General features: G+C 37.5%; 1 protein-coding gene across 3 annotated transcripts in view; it reads left to right on the plus strand.

Moving 5' to 3' along the window:
- The window catches only part of PTPRD (protein tyrosine phosphatase receptor type D), a 1,191,315-nt gene that overhangs the window by 1,102,591 nt on the left and 62,209 nt on the right, over positions 1-26,515 (plus strand). For all 3 annotated transcript variants that reach the window (XM_063649531.1, XM_063649529.1, XM_063649530.1), the window contains one exon: positions 14,047-14,222. In XM_063649531.1, the coding sequence (XP_063505601.1) occupies positions 14,047-14,222 (176 nt within the window). The remainder of the gene's footprint in view (positions 1-14,046; positions 14,223-26,515) is intronic.

The following is a 26,515-nucleotide window of genomic DNA, read 5'->3' on the forward strand; positions in this document are numbered from 1 at the left end:
CAGTCAACCTGGGTCACCCTTGGCACGTGCCATGTTCACCCTCATTAGTGCCCAGAAGAGTTTTATGGCCTCTTCATACTTGAAGGTTCACTGTTTACATTCTTGAAGGTATTTTAGAAAACAAATAAATTATACTAGCTTCAGACACAGTTACTTTAAGGACTTTATAGTTGAAAGATGTTCATCTGTGGTTGTTCGAGTACCTTTCCCTTTTTTCTGCTTCCAAAATCTCTGATGACCACCACTTTATTTTATAACTCTGACCACACCTCCTACCTGCTTCCTCAATGTCCAAAATTTATTTGAAAGTGAAACTGTTTAAAAGCTTTCTCAGTAGGCACCATAGGCTATTAATACATTTGTTTCCAGTTTTTTTGGGAAGAAAAACTATCTTTCAGCATTTGAACAATCCTGTACCGGTGGCCCTCCTTACCTCAACGTGGCATTGTTGAGATATATTTTGCAAAATTCTCATAATAAATTTACTTTGGATGGTGGAAAATACTATAATCCCTTTTTTAGGCACCCAAAGATACTAAGTGTTCAAGAGTTAGCCTTTTTCCTCACTGAAAACAATTATTTAAATTTATTAAAATTTTACCAATACTAGATCAGGCAAATAATGTCAAGTGGGTAATTGCTTCTTTTCAAATTCGGTTTAAAAACTGTAATTAATATATGTGGATGATTACCTTACATTTATCTCTATGTTTTCCATTTTAAAGTGTGAAAAAATACAGGTTTTTTGTGGGGGGTCTCAAGTCTCAAATCATCTCCATAATAAATGAAAAACTAAACTGAGTCACAAATAGCAGAGAGAAATCTTGTTTCCATTAGCAAAAGCAGGGTAAATTATTGAAATAAAATAAATGAATGTAAGTTGAGAATCTATTTGGCATGATCTTGCCTGGGGAACTTGTCAGTCTGCCTTTACTGTATTGTAGCATTGTTTCCACTAAGAATTAGGTCATTCAATAACTACCACTTCCCTGTACTTTTGCTCACTTCGTCATTATTTTTCTTAACCTGTTATTTTCCACATCTTAACAGTAAAGTATGTTGGGGGATAAAAAATATACCTCCTTGTATCTTTATTCTGATGGTTGGAAACTATACACATTTCGTTCCTATGCTGGTTTTATATTATAAAAGCAAAAGCACTTGAATCACATGAAAACCTGCCTTTTTATAGTGCTGTGCTCACAAATACACCCTAAATCTAGAGCTGACCTAACATGTTAAATGTTATGCAAAAGGTTAGAAGTATTTAATTGAAGTTTATGAGCTATAGAGAGCTTTCATCTAAATTACAACCGTGAATGGCATTTTATCTTAAACTAAGCGCTAACCAGCAGGTATTCATGAGGGCAGTCAATCATCCTGTATCTTAAACACAGAAGAGAAAATACTGGCAACTGGAACCACAGAACCACTAATTGAGGCTTCTCCTCTAAAGACAGCTTTGATAATACAGGGCCAGCTTTTAGTATATTGAAATATTAAGTGACTTCATGCACAATTTATAAAACTTAATGTGCTTGTTTTGTGTTCCAACCAATGTTACTAACTTAAGTGACTTTGGTTGAGAGTTTTAATTTGGGTGTTTTTGTTCTATTCTCTCAGTGGTGCTAGTTACTCCTTACATTATTTTGCAAAGTGATCTGACAGACATTAGAACAACAAAAACTGGAAGTGGCCGCAGCGATTGATGTTGTCTTTATATTTGTTTAGTAGAGCAAGTGTATATCCTACTTCCACTGAGAGAATAACAGGGAAAAATTAAAAGAATCAGGAATTGTGTGTGGGCAGTAATGTGCTTATTGAACTTTTTGAAAATAGTGACACTTGGTGACTTCTTTCCAAATCACAGTCATTTTATTTAGGCTAGGAAAAATGCAGAATAAATTCAAAAGAGTCCTAATTACAAAATGGTTTCAATTGTTTAATTATAGGGTAAGCAGTATGGAAACAGAATTGAATTTTTGACAAATCCAATTAACCATTGGCATCCCCTCTATGTTTAAGCAGTTCTTAAGAGAAAATAGTAATTCCTGAAGAAGAGGCCAATAGGATTTATTTTAATGAGTAAAGATAAATATTTTCTACACAAAACTCGCTAGTATGATGATACGTGCCTGTAGTCCCAGCTACTCAGGAGGCTGAGGTGGGGGGGTTGCTTGAGCCTGGGAGGTGGAGTTTGCAGTGAGCTGAAATCATCCCACTGCACTCCAGCTTGGGCAACAGAACCAGACCCCATCTGGAAAAAAAAAAAAAGGTAAATATTTTCAAATAAAGACCAAATGGAAGCTAATACTTGGATATGCATAAACAGAATATATAATATTATGCTTAAACTTGTAGAATCCAAAGTTATTCAGAAAGTATATTTTTATTAGGAAAAGAAAATGGACAAACCAAAAGAGGAAGAACAAGGAAATCTGAGGTTGGGTCACTAACTAGCTAGGTAACCTTGACTTCTCTGAATGTCAGTTTTCTTAGCGGTAATCTCTTTCATTTCTGACTTCTAAGAGTTATCTCTATGTAGTTTGCTTATCCATTGTTTTATTTGCTGTACACAACAGTCTAATGAAGCGGCAGTGTAAGTATTTTACTAGATATATAGGTATTCACATTTATAGACGAGAAAACTGAAGCTCAGACAGGATTGGCCCAGAGTCACACAGTCACACAGTCACACAGAATATAAATAATATAACTCACTAGAATCCAGCTCTTCTGATTCCTGGTCTGGGGCTTCCACTTTCCCACATCTCTCATAATACTTTCCTACCAATGCAGGATGTGACAGTGTCTTAAGTCACTTAGCATGGGTGGAAAAGCTCAATCTTATCTTTTTTGCCTAAAAATCTATTTTATCTTTTGGCATTAGCCTTATGGATAACATAAATATTAGGTTTTAGAACTTCATTTCCTATTTCCTACCTCATTTCATATTTTATGGCATGACTAACCTGAGGCAGGGACACAATATGGGAATCATCAAATGCATCATTCAAATGGACCAGAGTCATAAGATTGCAGAACAAATGTCAAGTGCATGTAAACCTAACAATAATACAGGTGATCTGCTTACCTCAAATATTGTTGTATGTATCTTTAATTTCTTATTGACCAAGGAGTATCAATTAGTGGCAGGTTATTTATTATAATGCCTTGTAATTAGCAAAAATTAATTATTGCAGTCGTGGATAAAAAAGAGGTTGTTGTTCTAAAGTATAATTAATCTTCACTGCTGCCAGTACTGTTTCCATTAGTAGGATTATAATTAACGTTTTGTTTTAAAAGCCATATTGACATGGATTTTTAGAAAAGTGTTAGCCAAGTCTAAATATAAAGCAAAATTAAAATTCTACTTTTCAATTCAACAACAAAGACAAGACATTATAATAGATATGATTATCTGGTTATCTATTACATGTCAAGCACCATGTTATGGAGGCCCAACCCCAAAAGCTAGTTGTCGTGATCTGAATTTACAGATGAGGAAATGGAAGCATTTAAAAAGTCAGCAAACTTAAGTATGATCAATAGCTAATAAGTGACAAATTCAAAATACTAATATATGTCAGTCTCAAGGCAGCTGTTCTTCCCATTAATCTACGCAGGCCCAGAGCGGCTTTTGAAATCATAATAGCCCTGCCTGTGTACATCAAACCTAATTCAAAACTGATGCCTTTTTGGTTGGGAAGATTGTGTAAGAATTTTCAAATACACATTTTGAAACACTTATGATAGAAATCTTAGAACTAGAGGTCTTCAGTTGTGTTCCTAGACTCCAAGTCAAAATGAATTTTTCCAAAGAATAAATGACACAGAAATGATTTTCAGGTGTGTTTTTTTGTTTGTTTAATCTCACGTTTTAAGGTATATTGGGAAGTGTACTGAATAAAGAGAAAACTGAAAACTGAATTTCAGTTTAAACAACAATGTGACCTTGAGCATTTCACTTAATGCAGTTAACATTAACTCTCTGGGGAAGCTGGATCCTTTTGGTAATTTCACGAACATTTAAACCCTACTTGAAAACATAGAGCACTTACATACTTTATTTGTACACTAATTTCAGAAAGTTCGTGCATACACAATCTCTTTGCAAGCCCATTCTCCAGTTTAGGAAGAACCTATGACTTAGTGTCTTTCATTGTTTTCTTGTAAAACAAGGATATGTAAGACCATTTCTACCATCTCCAAAATTCTGAACATTGATTCTAAATCCTGAGATCAAAGATAAGTAGGCAAATAAATATTAAATCTTAGACGGTATGAGATTAGCTTCTTCAAGGAAAAAAAAAAAAAAAAGCTAGTGGGCTTATTCTAAATAGGATTATTGGCTACAATGTGACTCTCACCAAAACAGATTTAAGTGGTTTTATCCATGAGAGGGTTAGAAGTGATGAAGAATAAACCTAGTATGTAATATGCATTCTTTAACACTAGTGCTTATTAATCTGATTTTTTTTAAAAAGCTTAGTAAAATAGGGATCCATGTTTTAGTCCATTTGTGCAGCTATAACAAAATACCACAGACTGGGTAATTTATAAACCATACAAATTTATTCCTCGTAGTTCTAGAGTCTGGGAAGTCTAAGATCAAGGTGCCAGCAGGCTTGCTTTCTGGTGAGGGCCCAGTCTGTCTACTTCCAAGATGGTGCCCTGTTTTGCTGCATCCCCTGAGGGAAAGAATGCTGTGTCCTTACATGGCCAAAACGATAGAAAAAGGGCAAACCTAATCTTTGAAGCTTTTTTATAAGGATCCCTAATCCCACCCATGAGGGCTCTGCCCTGACGACTTAAGCATTTCCTAAGTCCTCATCTCTCAATTTGGTGACTAAGTTTAACATATAAATTTACAGGAACACATTCTGATCAGAGCAGTGTGTTATTTTTTTCTTACAGAAAGGGTCATATATTTAAAGTTCCAAAACATAAATATATTTATTCACTTCATCTGTTTAATAAGTAAAAGTAAGTACCTTCTTAGGAGGGCCTATATGCTGCTCAAGAACCTCTTTCCTGATAATGCGTCCTAAGCTCTGCTTGCTTCTGCAGAGCTTGCTTGGACAAGTTGCTGAGCCTTGCTTTCCTCATCTGTATAATGGGATTATTAATAGTGCCTACTTCCTACAGTTACTAGGAGGATTAAATAAAATAACATATGTAAAGCACCTAGAAGAGTGCCTGGCACCAAGAAAATGCATAATAAATATTGGGAATTGTTAAGATTATCTTTAGTGTTATGTATTTTATTACTACTACAGATAGGCCCTTTTAAGTGCAGATGAAATTTCTTTTATATGTGATCTATGGAAAAATTAATATCCAAATGAGAAAGCTGCATATATTTGAAGTACTCTGTAATGCAAAAGAAAACACTGGTTCTTGATAAATGGAAACCAGACCCATAAGAGCATTACAGATTTCAACAGGGGCAATAATCTGTTCTTTTAAATGGAAATTCAAATATATATCATCTGCTGTTTGATTTGCAAAAAAAGGAGCAATTCAAAAAAATCCAAGCATAAATAATATAGATGATGTTACAATAACTTGATTATTTGTGAGATGGGCAATTTAGCACCTTTAAGATGAGAAAGCTGCTCACATGGAATCACCACCTCTAAGATAAATCCAGTTAAAAATAAATAAATAAAGACAAGAAACTACTGCTATTCCTTCTGTAATGTTATCCACCATTTGCCACCACACTAGTGCTCTATGTTTCAGTTGTGTCTTAGCCTCTCTTCTGCAGAGTGTTCTGTGGTTAAGTCTATAGCAATTCATTTGAAACAGCTGTGAGCACACGCTAACGTATTCTCCAATTTCACATTGTACCCATGCTGTAAAATATCTTTTTCTTTTCTTTTTTTGAGCAGGGGGCATATTTGGTAACTGGATGTATTTTCAATAAGTAAAACAAAACCAAAAAAACCTAGGAAAATATGTTAATACAGTCTATCCAACATTTTCTAATGGAATGTTAGTTATAGTGAATATAAATGTTCCATATGAAGTTCTAACATCAAAACAATTACAATTATTTCACCCAATAAAGAAGTCCTTTGATAGTTGCTGTGTGCTCCTTCCCATATTACCTCAATAAATATGATCCCTTTTTCTCCCTCTGGATTTCTCTCCCCCTCTTTCCCAGTCACTAGTGAATAGTTTGTTGGCACCGCATGTTTGTTTTATCTTGCTCTTGAAATTCTATTTAAGATACTAAAGGAAATTTGTTAGAATGTATATCCCATCCCTTAAAAAACTCATTTTAAAAAAATAAATCCCGTTCAATTATTGGTTTAATTCATTTTTCTCACACTCTTCAGAGCATCAATCATTGATTTAGGCTGATAACATGGTTTCTGCAGCATTTTCAGTTTTTCTGTTTTCAAGTTAATTGTTTACAACTGTGATGAAGTTTAATCATTTTATTTCAGGGTACTTTTTAAAAAAATACATAAAAGCATTTCCTTTTTTTGAGTAGCAGTGAATAGGCAAATTTTTATAGCTTAATTTGTTTTAAATAGAAAGCTAGATAGCACTTAGCCTGGGAAACCTGGAACAGTTTCACAGGATGTTTGCAGTCTTTCTAAGAGCTATCTAATTAGAGCTGTGTAAATGGCATCTTTCTCTTACATGTAGCCAAGCAAGTGCTGTTATATCTGTTATTCCCTAGCTCCTACCTTAGACTATACCTGCTGATGTTTCTTACCCGGAAAAGAGAAAAAGCATTTTTAAGGGCTGGCTGGCTGTGTTGTTTTTTACTTTACTCTTGTTCTCAGAAAGCTAATCGAAGAGTAAAATCAGAAAGCTCTGGGAGTGAGTTTATTTTTATCTCTATTGTCTTTAGTTCATTGGAGTTTTGTTTGTTTGTTTGTTTTTTATTGTACATCTATGCAGCTTACTCTAATGAATCCACACTTCATTACTCTGAGGCCGTAGATAAACCTACATCATCTATGGTCCTGTTTTTAGAATATAGATACAGGTAGTAGATTGCTGGGAGATTGTAAAAGAATTATTTTTATCCTGTCTGATAATTTCTTTTAATGTAGAAGCTAGAAAGGGGACTTCCAGATTTGGAATTACTTTTTATCAGTAGGGCATTAAGAATAAGCAGGCTTTTTCCATTTTTACATCAATCATAATAGTAACTAAAATCCATATGACATTTTGGAAATTTCAGATGTATTGATTCATTTAATTCTCACAGAGGTGTTGGTTCCAGGACTTTTTGAATATGATATTCATATTAGTGATGAGGAGACTGAGCATCTGAGTGTTTCCTACACATAGAGCTTCTGTAGTCATGTCTCATGCTTGATTGTTGACTACTTCATTGCTTGATGAACCTCTATAATAATTGCCTCCTTATTAGTATAAAGCTAATTGAACCACAACTCCATGATGTGGCTGAAAGTTAAGCTTCAGTGGCCTAAGGTCTACTGTATTTTAAGGCAAGTTGCTGTCTAACCAAAAAGCATGCCCCTCTATCACAGGTGCTGGGAATTCCCCAACTCATGTTGCTGATCTTGCAGTGTATTCAAAGACAGTTCAATCAGCCGTCTACTTTCCTGTGTCCATTCTCAAAACTCAGCCTCCTCAGCAGTGTGGAGGTATGGAAAATCAAGTAGAGGAAGACATACATTAATGAGGAAGTTGCAGGTTGGGTTCAAATACTCTGAATATCATCTGTTTCTCCGTTAGCTCACTGTGGGGTTGAGCTATGATGCCCACGGAGCAGGCATGCTTTCAAAACATTTTATGTGTTTTGTAGAAACTTGGAAAGACTGCAGCTATACCAGGGGATACCTTGGCAAACAATAGACTGTGTCTTTGCAATAAATGTTTGCTTTATTTGGTATGTTGCGGAAAGAATCCTTCATGTCACCAGGTCTGATGCAGCCATGTGTGGCTGTCATTGAACAGGTGAAGGGTTGGGGGAAAGGCCTGTGTCTTTTAGAATTTAATCAATTTACTTGTAAATTTTTATTATATTTTGTTTTCCTATTTCCTGTTTTCTAGTTTTTCTGGAGACGGCAAAGTAAACATTTTTGCCACATTGTTAGTTGTAAAATTGCGATCTAGGTCTTAACCTATATTAACAGCAATATAGTGTTGTTATGCTTTTCCGTTTGTGCGTTGGAGAAGAGGAGGGGACATTATTTACCAAATGAAAGGTAGCTTTTGTGTTCTATTGGGTCTTGAGTACTTCTGTCTTACAACAAAGAACAAACTTGTTTGCCGAAAAGTAATTTCTTTTTGACACAATCCTTACTTCATTAGGGATTTATAAAACTTAAAGAAAATAAAAGTACCTGGGATTTGAAGCCAAATTGTGAGTTGGAGCAGAGTAAGAAGCTCAGCTGAACATCCATCTCCATCTCTGTAGTGCAGCAGCATCCACTGGAGCCACGGTGGGATTCTGCCTTCCCTCCAAGGCTGCCTCTTATTTATTCTCACCCCCTAAAGTCCAAGGAGAGCTTCTTTCCATGGACAGACCACCTAGTACCACTACTTCCTCTTGTTTTTTGTTTATTTTTTGCCCCATCAGATTCCAATCAAGATGTGAAGTTGCAGCCTCACTGAAAAACCTCATCTCAGCACATCAAAGGTAGAAGCAATAGGAATCAGCTTGAAAGAGCATCAGAGTGCGTTCCTGCCTAATCTGAGAGACACAAAGCCTCTATTTATCTTAAAATAACTTCACAGAGATTTCTGAGTCCAAGAAGGTTAAGAATAGCACAGATAGACACGTTATTTTAGAACTCAAAAGGACTGGAGGGCATCAATTTGTCCAACACATCTTGTTTAGCAAATAGACAATTACAGTTCTGGACAAGTTGAGTAACTGGCCAAAGATCACAGAGTAAACTACCAGCAGCCCTAGACAGGAGTCCAGGTTTCCTGGTCAGTTTCTCTAAATTCTTAGCAAGTGCTTGCTATTGTCCCAAGACTTTAAAATGCACACATGACTTTACCTACAGTGTAATGTGATGCAAAATTGTGATCATTCCCCTTAGGATTACTTGATTTCACAAAATAATTCATGTACTATTTTGCATCCTGCTTTTTCACTTAATGTCAGGGCTTAAGGCTTTATTATAAACCCCTCATCATTATAAACACCCCTTCAACAAGAGACATCTTTTCAAATCGAATTATCTTCTGGCCCCAAAAATCAAATCCATAGCAAGTTGGGTGTTTGTTTGCTTTTTTTTCTTCTTGGTGGTTTTAAAAAATCTACATGGCCCCATTATTCAAAGTCTATATCCAGGCTCATTTTTCCACTGAAAACTGTAACTAGCAATCAACAGCAAATAAAATGAGAGCCTAAAACTTGCCTAATTCTGTTCAAATAGCTGTTTGCTATGGCTTGTTGTGCATGAAAAACAACAGAAGCACAGCTCTACCAATCATTCACCTCATCACAATCTCTGTCGGCTTTACAGGCTTGTGTTTACAGCCAGGTTTAGTTAGCCCAGAACACAAAGACCCAGTATAAAGCATGTAAGTAATATTTTTAAATGCCACAAGAAAGAACAGTTCATTAACGGAGGAAATACACTTTAACCCAGGAATGGAGCATATTGGTATAATATGAAGTTAGAGGGTCTAGCCTTAGGTTTCTCATGTGTAAGATTAGAAGGCTAAACAATTATTTATGGGGTTACAACTATTGACATCACTGTTAGTAATTAGAGAATGCACATGAAACAATGCATGAGAAATCATGAAAACCCACTCCGTTTTATAAATGCAGTAGAGCCATGGACTCCTAGGAAAGAACCAGTCTTAGAGGTAAGCTGTTCTTGAACAAAGACACTAAGACCAACTGACTCCAAGAGAGTTCCTGCAGCAGGGCCAGTGCGTTCGAACATTTTGCTTATGAGGAGCAGAAGGCAAACATCTTTGTCATGTTCCTCCTGTTTTAATAACTCTTTCCCCAACCAAAAAACAAACAAACAGAAAACCCCAAAAAACAAATCAAGCACTGTTATTCTAGTATTAGAGGAAGGTATCCTTGACTCCAAGAATGAAAAGCAATCACCTAATTTATAGTAATTCTATACTCTTTCAGTACTACATTTCAAGTTATATTTCCATCGTTCATAACCCCAAAGGAATTAAGTTAATTCTCACACACTTCTCTTGGATTAGAAGTGCACTCTGATTAATGCTGTATTAGCAGAAGCAAATCATTTTTTGGAAAAGGCAGGGAATTGAAAATTAAATAAACAAATATGCACTACTTAGAGAAAGTCACCCCCAAAAAGTGGAAGAATGTTAGATCCAGCCTTCCAGCAGAAACATCCTAATCAAGAACTACTGAAGAAGCATTTCATGGCACCAAAACATTTGGAAAGCAGCATATTGTTTATTTTCACAGTGTTGGTTGAAAAGTCTTTCTAAATATGTCACATTAAAAACCAGAGTCTCATCTACTTGAAATGGACTGCTGATTAACATTAGCTTCCAATCTGGGGTTAATATTTTTAGGACACGCCACCATCCTTTCTAAAATTTTTTCTCCTTCATCTTTCTGCACAGTGTGTTATATTGGGTTTTATGAATACAGGACTCATTAGATCTTAGAGCTTCTGGAGAACATAGCCATCTCTTTTATCTCCACATTGCAGAGGATCTGTGAGAGAGAACTTACCTGAAATGTCTTTTCACCAGCGTGCGTAAAGAGATTGCCGGAAGGAGGCTTTCATTCCATGTACTACCTTCTTACAAATAGGTATCAAAATATAAGAGGAACCTCAGCATTATCTTCACGATGTAAAGCATTGGCTTAATAATTTGCTCTACCAGGTAGTCGATTTTGTTTTCAATTATGTTATTTTTCAAAATATTAATTATTTATCTTTTATTGAGACAGAGTATTGCTCTGTCGCCCAGGCTGAAGTGTGGTGGTGCAATTATGGCTCACTGCAGCCTTGACTTCCTGGACTCAAATGATTCTCCTACCTCAGGCTCCCAGGTAGCTGGGACTACAGGCATGCACGACCACATCCAGCCAAGTTTTTAGTGTTTTGTAGAGACAGGGTCTCTTCGCCATGTTGCCCAGGCTTGTCATGTCCTGTTCTCAATAAATCTTCCTGCCTCAGCCTCCCCAAAGTGTTGGAATTACAGGCATGAGCCACCACACCAGCCTAATTTTTTATTTTTATTTTTTTTATAGAGACAGGGTCTCACCATGTTGCTCAGACTGGCTCAAACTCCTGGGCTCAAGTGATCCTCCTGCCTCAGCCTCTCAAAATGTTGGGATTATAGGCATGAATTACTACACTTTGCCCAATTCCTAAATTCTTCAAGCCTTTAGTGATAGTATTGATTCCTGGTGCCCAGTAGTCTTCACCAGGAGTCTTCACCTGGTGCCTAGTAGTCTTCAGGCAACATTTTTGTATTCTTATCCTGGGAAGTGCAATCATTATTCAGTAGCAGCCTACCCCCTCCTTGTTAAACAAAAATAATTTATTATTCAAACTTGAGCAGTATGCAAAAAACCCCAATTCATTACATAATAACTGATTAACATTTTTACGCAAAGAGGGTTGGATGGGTCTGATTCCTTGTCTTTAGGAATGATTCTCCTGTGCATCTTCTCTGTCCTCAGATGCATTGTTCAGACACATTTGCTTTCCTTGATAAGGGGGGAAGTGGCACAGGGCCCAGGTGATGAATCTTCTGAGTCATTTAGCCTAGATTTCTCCATTCTGAGTTTTCTTGGAAAAAAGTTTTCTGTATACTGGCAGCTGAGTGAGGCCCTTAGCCAGAATCCTTTTTATCAATTCTTTAATGTTGCTAACTGCTAAATTAAAATTTTGAAAGTAGGTTTTTCCTGTTAGATGGATTCATTCTTGACTCAGAACCAAATCCTATGGATATGTAAGATGTGTGTACGTCCCAGCGTTTGTAACCTGAGAATTGTATTTAAACCGTCATTTGAATCTACAGTAATCTGGTGTTGGGGAGGAATAGGATCTTTATCAACAAAGGGCTGCCAAAACCCCAACTGCTTCTTGAGTAGCTGTAATAGATGAATAATGTTACAACCAACCATGCATTTCAAGTTTTGCTCAAAAGGCTTTTCAACTAATGCTGGTGGTATTCCATATCCATGTGTTCATCTCAGAGTGCAGTAGTTTCCATCTGATTTTCATTACCTTTCTTGAGAGGATCAACTTTAAAACTGGAATCAGAAAAGCAGTCAAAGTCATTGCAAGTGGCAATCAGTGAAATATAACAATTTTAGCTTGGGAACATATGTTTCATTATAAAGAAAAAAAAATGGTTACCCCATCATTCCAAGACTCATATTTCCCAGGGTAGAAGGGATCATGCACAAGTTCTAGTGTACCTCCCATGTCATGCTGACATTCCTATAAAGTGCTTGTTCCCCCCTACAGATAGCCAACTCATGACCTTCCAAGGAAACTTAACTCCCTTTTTGATTCTGACCATTTGAAAATGCTTTCTTGTATTTGAGATGAAATTCATGTTTCTGTAGTTACATCTTTCAGAATTTAAAACTTGGAACTCAACAGAGTAAATCTAAACCTCTCTTCTTCTCACAGGCAGCTCTCATCCCAATTCCTACCATTTCCTTTGCTAGGCTATAATATACATTCTTTCTCATATGGAGTAGCTTTCATTCGCTTAATCACTGTGGCTACTCTTCTTGGAAGAAGTTCAGATTTGCCTCTATCTCTCTTAAAGACATGTGCTGATGGAAAATTAGGCTTTAAATCACAGTATCGACATTAAATTACATCTCTGCTACTGATTACATGTTGGAATTGGGGGAAATTATTTACTCTTTTGTCACTAGGGTAGCAAAGGTGAATAAAAGAGACATGGTCAAAATAGGCAATAAGCAACTTAACAAACAAGTAAATATATAATTACAACCTTAATCAGTAGTATAAAGGGCGGGCTGTCAAGGGAGTTCTGATGTCTCAGGGTACTCCAGGGCAGGCCTTCTGGATGGGTGTTTTATGATGGGAAGGAGACAGAGTATATTCTAGGATGTGGATTGAGCTAAGGAGGGAAATAAATAAATGTTTTCTAATAATTGAAGCAGACCAGTGTCTAGAGTTTTAAAGGCAAGGAGGGGAGTGGAATGAGATGAGTTTGGGAAGTTGCAGAGCTTTGTAAGCGATGTTCAGAGTTTGTATTTTATTTGAAGTATAAGGGGAAGCCATTGTTGGGTTTGAAGAAGTTACAGTGTCTGAAATAAATTTCTTAAAACTGCTGTCATGTTAGATGGAGAACAAACTGGAGAGGACAAAAGTAGAAGTTGGACATCCAATTAGGAGGCAGCTGTCCTAATCCAAGAAGTTCATGTGCTGCTTACAACAAATCATGAGTTTTAAATGAGAAGCAATACTTTACAGAGGTCAAGACACATACCAGCAGCCTATGATTAAACCTGATTCCACCAACTTGAGCAACTTGCTCAAGTTTCTTTAACTTCTTTGCACCTCAGTTTTCTCCTGACAGGACTCATAACAGGACTTACTGCAGAGTTGTTGTAAATATTAAATGAGTTTATATGTGAGTTTCCTGTTAACTAAATCTACAAAGAATTTTTCATTATTATGGTGTGTTCCACTCTATTTTGTATTTTCAGACTCAGGCATTCTTTTATCTAGTTTTTGTCTGGGAAGCACATGGGTGAGGAATGTTACCAGGTTGTTTATTGTTCTTTGCAAACTATTTTTTTTCGCAGTACAACAGAGAAAACCAACAACCAGTGAAAGAAAAGGCATTCTATGGACCATCTATTGTATTCTTTCTTTGTCATATTATAAAGACCTGACACTTTTTTGCATACATTTTTTTAACATGATGGTTCTAATAGGACCTGTTTTTAATCTTGCTTGAAACCCGACCTTCAATATATTGTGACTTCTCTGGTGTGAGGTGGAACAGTAAGATAGCACTGCCATTAGGTCATGTCCCAGGCTATTTCCTCTTGTGATGTGCTCACCTGGTTGAATAACACTCCTTGTTTTCCAGGGATCCCAGGAAGTGACTATGTGAATGCCAACTACATAGACGGCTATAGGAAACAAAATGCCTATATTGCAACACAGGGATCTCTCCCCGAAACATTTGGGGACTTTTGGAGAATGATATGGGAACAACGGAGTGCCACAGTTGTCATGATGACAAAACTAGAAGAAAGATCAAGGGTAAGAATAAGTATCCACCTCTTTCCTTTTAAAAATTTTCCCTCAGAGTCGCTATGTTGCATATTTTATTCTGTTCAGAATCTAACCTTTCCCTAAGGCTTACCTTTCTAACAGATACTAATTATGAATGGGCATCAACAACTCTAATTAAACCATTCTTTAAAACTCCTCTGGGTCTTTTCACAAAAGAAATTCTCCCATGTTATGATGTGTGTGGTTGCTAAAAAGTGAAAAAAAAAAGGGAATATTCACGGGAATAGACAACTTGGTTAGAGAAAATAAATATTAGCTTGAACCTCTTTCAAAAACACCGTTGAACAAGAACCTACGGGCTTTGGGGAGAATCCCACCAATATGTACTTCCACTATTTTCAACTTTTTCTTTCTTATAATCTGCAGCGTAAGACTTCAGTTCTGTGAAAGAGGCTTTTGCTTAAATTATTCACATTAGTATAAATTAAGTCAGGGCAGCTGGAAAAATGATGTGGCTGAATACACGGCTGAGAAAACACATAAATGCATAGAGGGCGTTTTGCTAGTTTAAAACTTCTCCAAAATGAGTAGATTTTAATAATGGAGTCATTGCTTGGTAAGGTCCAAGAAAAGAGTTTTATTCATCATATGGGTCCAATATTAGGGTACGTGGCACATTAGTTAAATGCTGTTGGTTTGAAGGACTAAAAAATAATGGGTAAGCAGTATACCATATTCCTGAGTACATGTGTACATTTTGTAGCATCTGAAGAAAATCAGCCTTTAACCTTGAGAAATTAATGATGGGATCTCTGAAACTTCATTGAAGACAGCAGATACTTTCATTGAAGAATGGGGATGTTCAAGACAGAATCTGAAACCACAAGTGAGAGGCCTCTTTTACTGTGGTTATAGTAGTCTCAAAAAGGATATTTAGAAGGAAGAAAGCCTGATTCCCCATTTACTGTGCGAGAGTTGAGGTTCTGTAAATGTTCTTCTAAGCTCAACACATGGCAGTTTCTCTAAGGCTAGGTGTGTATATGAGGGACAATTTAGAAGCTGCCCAAGAGATTTATAAGGGAAAAGCTCAGACAGAAACATATTAAAAAGCCACAACTGTAACCTCAAAGGTAGGAAATCAAAAGCAGTGATAAATGGTTGGTTTAGCAAAACTAAAAAGCAATGAGATCTTTTCAGAACATCTGAATTGTATAGAGATGTTGAAATATTGTCTAAAATGGGAATTAAGAGAAAAATGACACTGAAGACAAGTATCTGCCATACTTTACATGCAAACCCAATTCAAAAGATGTAAATGGATTTGCTACCGATTTGTACTTAAGGTAACTCCTATATATCAAGCAGTTTCTTTAAAAACAACTCCCCTTCCAAGTGATCTTGGATATAATAGTTCACAACTATAATAATGTCTAACATATTAGGTGCATTGATACTTCATAAGAGCCCTTTACAAGAAACACTGCTGTGACCTCCAGTTTACATATGAGTACACTGGGGCCCAGAACATTACAGAAGCTTTGCCCAAGGTCATTCAGCTACCAAGGTCAGGGATAGGAATTGAAGACAGACAGTCTGGCTCCAGAACACACGTGCTTCACCATCAAGCCATACTGCCTGTTGACACTTCTGTGAAACTGAGACAGCTGAACTATTATATTACGACATGCATGTAAATCCAACCTACCCAGTCTGTTCTGCCTGGAGATAACTGCTGGTAACAAGCAGTCATTTGCAAAAGCTGTTTTCAGTAAAACACACATTTTATCTTGACACTGCAGGCCTTCATTAAACTGTGCACAGAAACTTGTTTTGAAATAACCAAATGAAATTCTGCCCCTTTTCTCCCTAATTGCTTCTAATAATAAAGTTAGTTCTAACTGGCCCCACTGCCACTGCAACATCTGATGGTAATGAGCAGTTCTTGGCCAAAGGCATTGTGACTTAAATACCTACAGTTTATCTTTCTGTTGCAGGCTACCTTCTCCTCCAACCCCCCTCAGCCAGAGGAACTTATTTGGAAGTTACTAAATGAACCTCTGTTTGCTCCCTTCATTAATTACTCTTTGCTCTTGCAAGTTAGCTTTCTCCTTTGTTAAATGGCCTAAGGAGGCCAATTAAAATGCTGTCTTGTGATTTTTATGCTGTGGTGGTTCAGCCTGTACCCAGATTTGTGATGACCTGCATAAGCCAATAGACAGTTGGGGAGTCTCAGCCACCATCAATCTGACAATACACATGAGCCCTGGCCCCCAAGGCCCAAAAGTCCTTTGTTCTCCAGTCTAGAACACTTGGGACTAAATGACCACATGTCCTGGAGAGATTTAACAAAGCACTGGAGCCTCATATTATTTCATCTGCTCTTCCATCTTCCTCCCTCCCATCATTCCCATCTCACCCTTTCCCTATCCAGTTGCTCTTTTACCTAGAGTAGCGGGAAGAAAGGAGAAGGCATTCCTGGATTCCCAAACAAGAACTGGAATTGGCTTTCACTATAAAAACAATGTTATAAATAGGGGTGAGTTGTTAGTGAAATCTATAGCTCCAGACTTTAGGAACGTGGTGGGTTCTGTGGGCTGACCTTGGGACTCAGTGAATTTTCAATTCCCAGCAGCCAACTTCAAAGCAGACATTGGAACTAGCCTGGCCCTATGAAGGGAAGTGGCACCAGTCTTCCTCATAAAGGGAGGTAGTCCAGGTAGTGTAAACAAATTACCTCTCCAAGAGCTGAAGCTTGAAATGTCATTATTTAGATTAAGGCTCAGGTTCTTAAAATAATATTCATTCCTATGGTACATGAAGAAAATACGTGTGCGTGTTGTAAATGCTTCTGTGAATTAGAAGTATGCTAGACTGCCAGTGACCATAGATTTGCAGAGGGGAAGAGAGGAGAAAAGGAAAGAGAAGAGAAGATAGCTTGATATTACACAAGACTGCATGGGGACACTACCATGAGAGAGGACAGCTACGGGACAGTTTCAGGTAGGGCACTTTGCAGTCAGATGTCTGAGTTCAAATACCAACTCTAGCCCCTACTAGCTGTGTGACAATGGGCAAGTTTACTTGACTCCTCAAATTCTCATTTTTCCTTTTTTGGATTATGTGGAAGGGTTATTGTGGGTATTGACTGAGATAAAGGATGTGGCAAGGTGGCTCAGTGAGTCTCAAATGGTATTGTTTGGTAAAGAAGTTGGGGGCTTTACAGTGACAACTTCAGTTTCCCCAAAAGATAGCCTCCAGATGATTCACTCTTTGTTCCCAAATGAAAAGAGTTTATTTCTCTATGGTTGACGATGAATCCCGACCAACCTCTCCATGTCCCTAAACATGGTTAATTGTGCCCACGTTTCCCAGTGTCGCACACCCATGCATTTTAGTCAAGAGGCGAGTGGACCTCACACCATGGGATTCTTTTCTACTTGCTTTCCCCCAGGACAGGATCTCCAGAATAGAGATCAGCTGGGGAACAGACCAAAATAGAACATTCTGGCTGCTACACTGACTGTAATACAACATGAAAATCATAAGTAATATAGACATGGGTTACAGGTAGTGATAAGTGCCACTGAAGATAGGTTTCCTTATTGTTCAGTTTTACATCCCCTCTCCCCTTTTTTGGTTATTTTATGGTGCTACAGAATTCCCCTGCCTTAGAGCCCATCTCTCTTTTCAAAAATTCTGTTTTGCCACAGCCTGGTTCACTCATTTTTGTTTTTCTTTTACAGACAGAGTCTTACTCTGTTGTCCAGGCTGCAGTGCAGTGGTGTGGTCATAGTTCACTGTAATCTAAAATTTCTGGGCTCAAGCAATCCTTCCTGAACAGCAGGGACTACAGGTGCACAGCACCACCCCCAGCTAATTTTTGAATTTTGTGGAGACAGAGTCTCACTTTTTTGCCCAGGCTGGTCTCAAACTCCTGGCCTGAAGCAGTCCTTCCACCTTGGGCCCCCCAAAGTGTTTGGATTGCAGGCTTGAGCCAGCCCATGCCTGGCTGGCTCACTCTTAAGTTGTCACTCAGGTCTGAGGTTTATCAACAGCACTTGTATTAATACCTTTGGTGAGTTAGAACAGCTCACTGAGACAAAAGGCTTCTGGGTTCCTTAGCAGGTGTTAGAAGTTTCACTAGCATCTGTTTTGAGAACTGATCATTCTTAGTGTTTGCATGGCTAAAGAAACCCTTATAAGTATGAAGTATGACTTAGGACTTCAGTTGATTATTTGAAAACATGAGTTCTTTGATTTTCAAATGCTATTACTTCCCTTCAGATGTGGCCTTTAAAGAATTCCAAACTTAACTGAGAAGACTCTTTGCCTGGTGTACACGTTCAGCTATCAACCCTGAAGGAAAAGTATAAGTTAAATATTTCATATGAGTTTCATTAGGGTATATAAAGAAAGAAAAAAAACAATGGGCCCGGTGTGGTGGCTCACGCCTGTAATCTCAGCATTTTGGGAGGCCAAGGCGGGCAGATCACCTGAGGTCAGGAGTTCGAGACCAGCCAGACCAACATGGAAAAACCCCATCTCTACTAAAAATACAAAATTGGCCAGGCGTAGTGGCACACGCCTGTAATCCCAGCTACTCAGGAGGCTGAGGCAGGAGAATCGCTTGACCTGGGAGGCAGAGGTTGTGGTGGGCCGAGATTGCACCATTGTACTCCAGCCTGGGCAACAAGAGTGAAACTCTATCTCAAAACAAAAACAAAAAACAATGATAGAAGCTGAAGATTTTGAAGGGAAAGCATGAGTTCTGCCTGAAACACACAGATCCGTTTAAAGCTGTTGTAGAATGTACTGTGTAATATGAAATACTGTTAGAGGGTTTTTTTTCCACAGTTTCCATCTTTATTGCCAAATCCTCTCAAGTTTTGCGTAGTTCATTGATTCTGTAGCAAGTCATTCTAGTGCCCTAGAATGTGGTTTCTAATTGTTTCCATGTTTCATAACATGCCAATAAGCACACGAATTGGTCTGGGCAACCACATGGAAGGAGGAAAATGTTTGGAAAAAATGAAGCATTTTGTAGGGAAAGTAAAATGTATATAGCTGGGATTTCCACTCCAAGGATATTATTTGTGATGACTGGGGCACATGATTGGCAGCCTTGCTTGCAGAATTGGCATCTCCGAGGTAGGATTCATCTGCTTTTTTAAGTGTATATTAAATTATTATTTAGTGTGTGATTGTTCACCTTTTTCCCTTCATCTATCTCCTCTTGACTGCTTCTCTCCTACTCTGTCTCCCATCTTGAAATACACAACACAGAGAGAATGCATCAGCCTCATGCTTAGAAAATTCTTGAGTAACCCTGATTAGTATTAGCAGTTGAAAGGCTTAGTCAGGGTTAGAATATAATCTGACTTTCACTTCACCTCACCAGCCTGCCTTCATTCCTTGCCCATAGTAGAGACTCATTGTTTATCTTGTCTTGTGAGCTTTATAGTGGGGGTTGATTCACTTAAAGAGCTGTTTGTAAGTGTACTTTATGTTATAAATGTTGGAGATGGGGAGTGAAATTTTGACACTTAACAAATCAGTCATGATTTTTATTGTAATCCAATGTGGGCTGTGTCAATTAGAAGTGAAAATATAGGGCTAGAAATGAAGAATCCTATTCTTGGTTTCCAAGCTATCTTAAGTCCCGTTTTCTGTTTCCAAATAGGGAATCATACAAACCAGATGATGCCATACATTAGTAAAGCAGATCAAATGTTTTGTGCATCGTGACTTTAGTTGTATCTTAGGCCAAAGAATGGGAAAATTCCTGCCCTACTAAATTTTGTGGTTTGTGCTAATGAATGCAGGTTAGATGCTGTCAGGGCCAAAGGGACCGGGCTGGTGTTAACTTCACTTTGTTAACAGTTTAGGGAACTTGACATTTGGCTGGTGGAACACTTCTGACCTAATGACCACACACTCTTCCTCCTATATCTTCCCCAGTCCTTGAATGTCACCTTAGTAAACTTACCCTGGCACAAAGTGAAGGTGAGGTGGAGACATGTTCACATTTTGTTCTGTGGCTAAAAGGGCAATTCTGAGCATGAAGCAGCAGAAAAAGAGATTGTACTCAAACATTTTCTTCTTTTCCTACAAAACAAAGCTTGAGATTCTTTTCAGATTGTGAGATCCTTTTGGGTTAAAATTTGACAGAATCCCATTGAAGATTATAAATGGCAGTGCTATTGTTTTCATTGCTGTTATCAGTTTTGGAAAGCCCAGCCTTGGCCAGTGGCAGACTAATTCTTGGCCCTTCTGGTTTGTCAAGGTTCGGTAAGTTTAATGGAGAGCAAATGCTTTCCAAATGCCAGGTCTGTGTCCTATTCCAAATGGAACTGGAAGCGCCAAAGGCCATGAACATTTAATTTCTCAAACTGCAGCCTAAAGTGCTGCCTATCTAGGGCAACAGAAACTGCTTTTTTCCTTAAGCAATTTTAGGACCAGCAGCACAAACATTGCCTTTGGAGTCTGCATGATGTATGGGATTGTTTTTGAAAGTGGTGGACACTTAATGTAAATAGGACGCTGGCAGCAAAAAGAATGATGCTCATGTTGGCAATCTACAGGATGTTGGGGTCCTTATCTAGAAAGTTCTACACTTCCGGTTTTCTCTTGTCAGCAGACACAGCGTCAGATAAAAGAGAAAGAATCCCACCAATTTCTTGCTGTTTGTTAGCTCTCTGGATTATCTACCTTCTTTCCCCACCCCACCTGCTCTGCTTAGAAAGGCAGCCTACAGATTCTGGCTCAAAGCATTCCTCTTAAAGCCAATTAGAGTCCTCATGGCCTGAGTAAAGAGCTGGAATGGGAGGAGGAGATGCAACTTTGCTCCTGATGACTTTGTACAAAGCCTCTCTCATTCTCTGCGTTCGTGTCTGTGGTTCTCCTGTGCTGGATTAGGTCTCATTTCTAAGGTTTTCAGAAGTATGTGTTAATCTCTGTTTACTAGTGTTTAGGGTCCAATGTTTGGTTTTTCTCTGTTCTTTATCAGCAGAATGTCTGGAAAGGCTGATGTTCAACTGGTAAATACCCAACGGAGTTGTACTGGTTGTTAAAATATTGCACTGCATTGATACTGACTGGTACTTATAAATTATATTTTTATTGAAACATTGAGTCATCTAATGATATTGTTTAGAAGAGGTGACACTGGAGTCAAAGGCAACTGCTGGGCAGACCAAGGCAGAAGGAGAGGTGGCTGTAGGGCTATGTGGGTCACCGAGGTGATCTTCAGGAGTGATTAGGTCTGAGGTGGATACTCTGAGGACCCACCTCATGTGGGAAGAGCTGATACCAAAGTGCTACTTGGCCATGAGAAAGAGGCACCTCACACAGTTCTGCTCTGGTTAGGACAAAGTGCCAGAAATGTGAGACTTAATGACTTTCAATTTAATGGGGGAAGTCATTGGAAAAGTTTACGGCAGCTCCCTATGTCAACTTCTGGCAGACACATCAAACAAAAGGGAATAACTTTTTTAAAGTTAATAAGCAGTTTGGAAAGTGTGTGAATGGTTCAATGAACTGGTAAGCAATTTTATGATTTGTAATTTGGTTTATTTTGAGAATAATATTTTTCAACTTTATGGCTGTATATATGAAAAACTGCACTGGTGGTCAAATGCTTTAATATCACTCTCATTTCAAATATTGTACTGCCTCTTTGTCCTCCACTAAATAGTGATTAGTAAAGATATAATAAAATGGGGGAATACACAAACCAGACTGACTGCCAGTTGGGAATAGATATAGCCAAATATTGATTGAGTGCAGAGAACTACACTGTTGTTAAAAGAGAATCACTGAGATGCTCTCTGTCCTTATTGTGGAAAATCAAGTATTCAATCTGGTCTTAAAAATTTCCAGAATAGTTACTATAACCTATAGAAATAAATAGTTCAGCATTTATTTTTTCTGCCCACTAAAATTAATGATATTTATCTAAAACTTTCCTTTATTATAGTCTCCCTCATTAAATGGGTATTGACAAAAGGGTACCAACATTTCCTCACTCCCAGAAATAACTGTGACTTGTGTTATCTAATGTTGGCCTGCTTGTCCATTCCTTACAGAATACTAATGCTTGAACAACCACTCTGCCCAAACTTACTAGGCACGAATTTAGAGTCACTTTTAGCAATAGTTATGGTGTCCCACATATCATTTATTGCCTATTCTAAGTCCTTCTTTGGCTAAGTAATCTCGTGGCAAATACATTTTGGATTAGCAATGCTAGAACCCTTTGGAGGTATCAGTTTGTTACAGTTGGAATTCTGATGCCTTGCCATGTTGCCATGCTCAATAAGTCTTTATTAAATTGAGATGAGGAGGTTTTGTTTTCAGAAAGTTGTAGACAATTTAAAAATAAGCCAATCTAGTTAATTGATTATAAAGTTGGCTACCGCTCATTGAGTGCCTACAATATGCTAAGCACTCCCAAGATAAGCCATATGGGAGTAAAAATAGCCTAGAACGAGAGCCCTTCTCCCAAAGCATGTTCAGCAGACCTAATGGATCAGCTCCTACCAGATATTTGCAATGACAAGATTTTTCAAAATACATTTAAATATGTTTTATTATTCCATCAGCTTGATTTTGATAGTTTGTCATGAAAAAGGTAAAATAAATTAATTCCACTGCATAAATTTAGCAATGGTCACCCTGTTCTTTCCATAATTATAGAAAAATGAAAGCTTCACTTAAGGGTAATAACTTTGTGATAATAAAAAGAAATGCCTCCCGCAAATTTAGCCAAAAATCTGAACTGTCTCAGTTTAAGCTTCAAGTAAAGTTACTGGGTGATGTTTCTAAACCACAGCCTGAGTGACAAGTTCTGCTGTTTTTCTTTTCCACCTCAGAGTTGAACACATAATCTTTTCAGAAGAGATGGGGGCCCACATAGATGAAGGGAATTGTTTGGAATCTCAGAACCACCTATTTGAAGAACCAGGAGGTGTAGAAACACCCCACGTAGTCAATAAGGCTGATGGATTGAGGGCAGGGACTGGGTCTTATGTCACCTTGATGCCCCACAACTGCTAACACCTTGCTTTGCACCTAGAAAATCCTAAATCAATATCTGCTGACATTAATAACATGTTCTTTTTTTCACATTTAGACTGATTTAGGTGATTTATAACAACAACCCCACACACACAAAAATCCAGAATGTCATCAAACTGATAACCAATAGTAGCTAGTGTTTGCTGAATGCCTGTTTGTGCCAGCCATTTGGGTTAAGTGTTTTAGGGGCATCATTTCAGTCCCCACAATAGCTCCATAATGCTGGAGACACTGTTCCCATTTCACAGATGAGGCGGCTAGGCTTTGGTCCTGGAAACAGAGAAACAATTTTCCAGGCATCCAGGGAGACTCTGCCTGCCCTTCCATGAATCAGTCCTAAAGGCCGCTTGTATCCATTCTAAATCAAATAGAAAAAGGCAAAAAACCGTATTTGTATTCAGTAGCTCCTGCCTTCTAGTTCATATGTACTCAAAGGGAGCTGCCTGCATTTCTCATCTCACAATCAGCTTTATGTGTGAAGCCTAACAAATAGTAACTCTCTCTAGAAATACCTTATAATATTTTCTCTCAAGAAGACTGAGTAGGGGAAGGGCAGTTGTCAAAGGAAAACATTTTAAGAGACGAAAATGGAGATAGTTCATTTATACTAGCTAATGAGGAAAGAAAAAGTATCTCTATTGTTCTCCTTTTTCTTTCTCACTACGTTGCATACTTGCTCCCTAATGCTGAAATCAGAAATCATATGTTTATCATATGGCAAAAAATGAGACTTAAAATAATATTTGTCAGTAACTCTAAGCCCTTGAATTCAGCCCTCCAAAACCAGATGAAGGTGTGCAGGCTACTCAGAGAAAGAGGTCGAGAAAGGAAGTGCTGAGGTGCTCACCAGCAAACGGAAACATGTATTGCTGTCGCTATTCAGACAAGCTCAGGCAAAGCTTCTAATCCCACCGCTGAAGCCATGTGTGTGCATTTCCACATACGTTGGGATATTTATTTTTCATAAGGTCCTTTTGAGAAATATTTCCTGAGAGAAAATGGTAATATTTAAATATATCCGCTTTAAAAAATTGCTTCTGATTTTTGCAGTTGAGTTTGAAATGTTTATTTTTCTTTTGGTAAATAATAAGATTAAAGTGCATTGTTCAAATTGAGTACAAAAGCAACTTTTTTCTTCTTTTAGCTAGAAATTTTCACAGCGTTTACTCCTTATAGTAATGCTTCATGGTATTTTTTTTCTAAAGGGGTCAGAGTCTATGCCAATAATAGCTGCAGTTTCAAACTTATTACTAGAAATGTGAGGATTAGTATAATTTTAGCTTTTCCCACATCTTAGGAATGGAGAAGATTTGTAGATGGAGAGTCATTTTTCCAAAAGTTTTATGAAGGTTGTCTTCTCGTTCTTTCCTTCATCTCCTTTTCTTACCTCACTAGAAGGTCTAAATGTAATCAAGTCCCAGTTTTAAAATATAATTATATTGAATTTGGTTCAGTGCATTGAACTGACTGTATAGATCATTTTGTTGCATTAATGTGCTGTTTTTGTGCATATCACAGTGATATTTGTCCTCAGGGATTTCATTAATTTATTTTAAACCGAAAGGCTTGCTGTCCAGCTGAAACTGTTAAATGATGAATTTGAGTTTCTCTCTTGAATCTTCAACTCAACCCATTGTTGGCATCTTCTTGAATATTACAATATGAGGTCTCCAGAGTTCCTCTTGTCCTCTGCTGGGAGACATCCACCTGACATCTATTTCATGGTTTAAAACAAAGCCTTTGGCGTAATTTTTGTGATTTTTTTTTTCTCATCTGTATCATGACTGCTTAAGTAGTGTTGGTTCTATTCAGACGGCAGCTTTTGCTAAATGTGTCATCTGTGACCTGGGTTTTAGCTTATGGTGAAAGAACATATAGAGATGCCCATGCCTGGTCACTGTATGTCAGTATTCTCCTTCAAGAATTATCATTTCCCTGTGTTGTTATCTCTTTGAGTTAGGGCAAATGATAGAAATAAAAAACACAGAAGGCTATTTTGTACAACTAGGAAACACACAAAGTATTTTTTAAATCTTATTAAGGCAAAATTTTTGTCTTATTGTGGACAATTTTTGTTTGTTTTCATCAAAAAGGTGATGTTTGTGTGGTCTCAAAGTTGAAATCAAGGCATAGGAACCAAACCTTGTGAATTTAATATCTAGCTTACTGTATAGCTGTAAAGTGCTTGTCTTTTTTGTCTTGTCTAGGAAATTCTGTACAGGATAAAACCTCTTTCTTAGAAGGGCCAGTAGTTTCATGGAAAGAGCCTGAATTCTCAGAGGAGCAGATGCTATCTCCGTGAAAGAGAAAATTACAGTATTATTCACAGAATGTTACAAATACTCATATTAATATAACATAAAAGCAAATCATTATGTAATAATTCTATTTGCTGAACCAAAAAATTTCTAGTGTCTCTAATAATAATGCTTTATTGCCTTTGTTTAAATCCAAAGATTGTGATTTTCTGTTCTTTTTCAAATAGAAAGGTGTATTCCCTATTGTAAAATACTGCTGGGAGCTTTCTTTACCTAGAGAAATGTATTTCAGTTGTGTTCTCTTAAGAATTACTCCCATTAAAAACAAGTCTGAGATAGAAAGGGTAAATACAGTCAGATCTATGGCCTTACTACAAAAATATTGTGCTGTGTTTGTTACTTTTCATTATACTTTTTAATGCCCAACAGACTCATTCAGTGTATTTGAGGTTTACTGCAGACTTGGAATTATTCTTTGTTGTGTGTTAAACTAATTAGGTTGAAAACTTTTTATGTTCTTTTGTTCCACTTCACATAGAAATTGTAGATTATTCATCTTGGATGAATTTTAAATTATTTAAACTTTGCACTGTTAGCGTATGACCCTCTGAGACTCCTTTTAAAGAACAGACAGCTCTTTTTCCTGTAGACATTATAGATTTAATTTGCTTTGGATACAAATAACATTTATCTTGTGTTTAAAAAAAAAAAAAGAAGCACATGCTTATGTTGTTTATTATACTTTGATAGATTTTCCAATTATTTCTACTTTTCTTTAAACAAGCATATTTGGAAGTTGTGATAGCTCAAGATGAAATACCTTCTGCCTTTTAAATCTTGATGAAGTAACACTATCTTACCATGTAGTTTAAATGCCAAAGTGTCATCCTCCCGATGCGATTCATAACGTCTGTCCCAGGACAAATTTGTTTTCTTTTCAGGCACACTGAAGTTTCAAATCCCTCTCTCTGTATTTTACCCAACAAT

This window comes from Pongo pygmaeus, chromosome 13, assembly GCF_028885625.2.
Source record: "Pongo pygmaeus isolate AG05252 chromosome 13, NHGRI_mPonPyg2-v2.0_pri, whole genome shotgun sequence".
Classification (NCBI taxonomy): domain Eukaryota; kingdom Metazoa; phylum Chordata; class Mammalia; order Primates; family Hominidae; genus Pongo; species Pongo pygmaeus.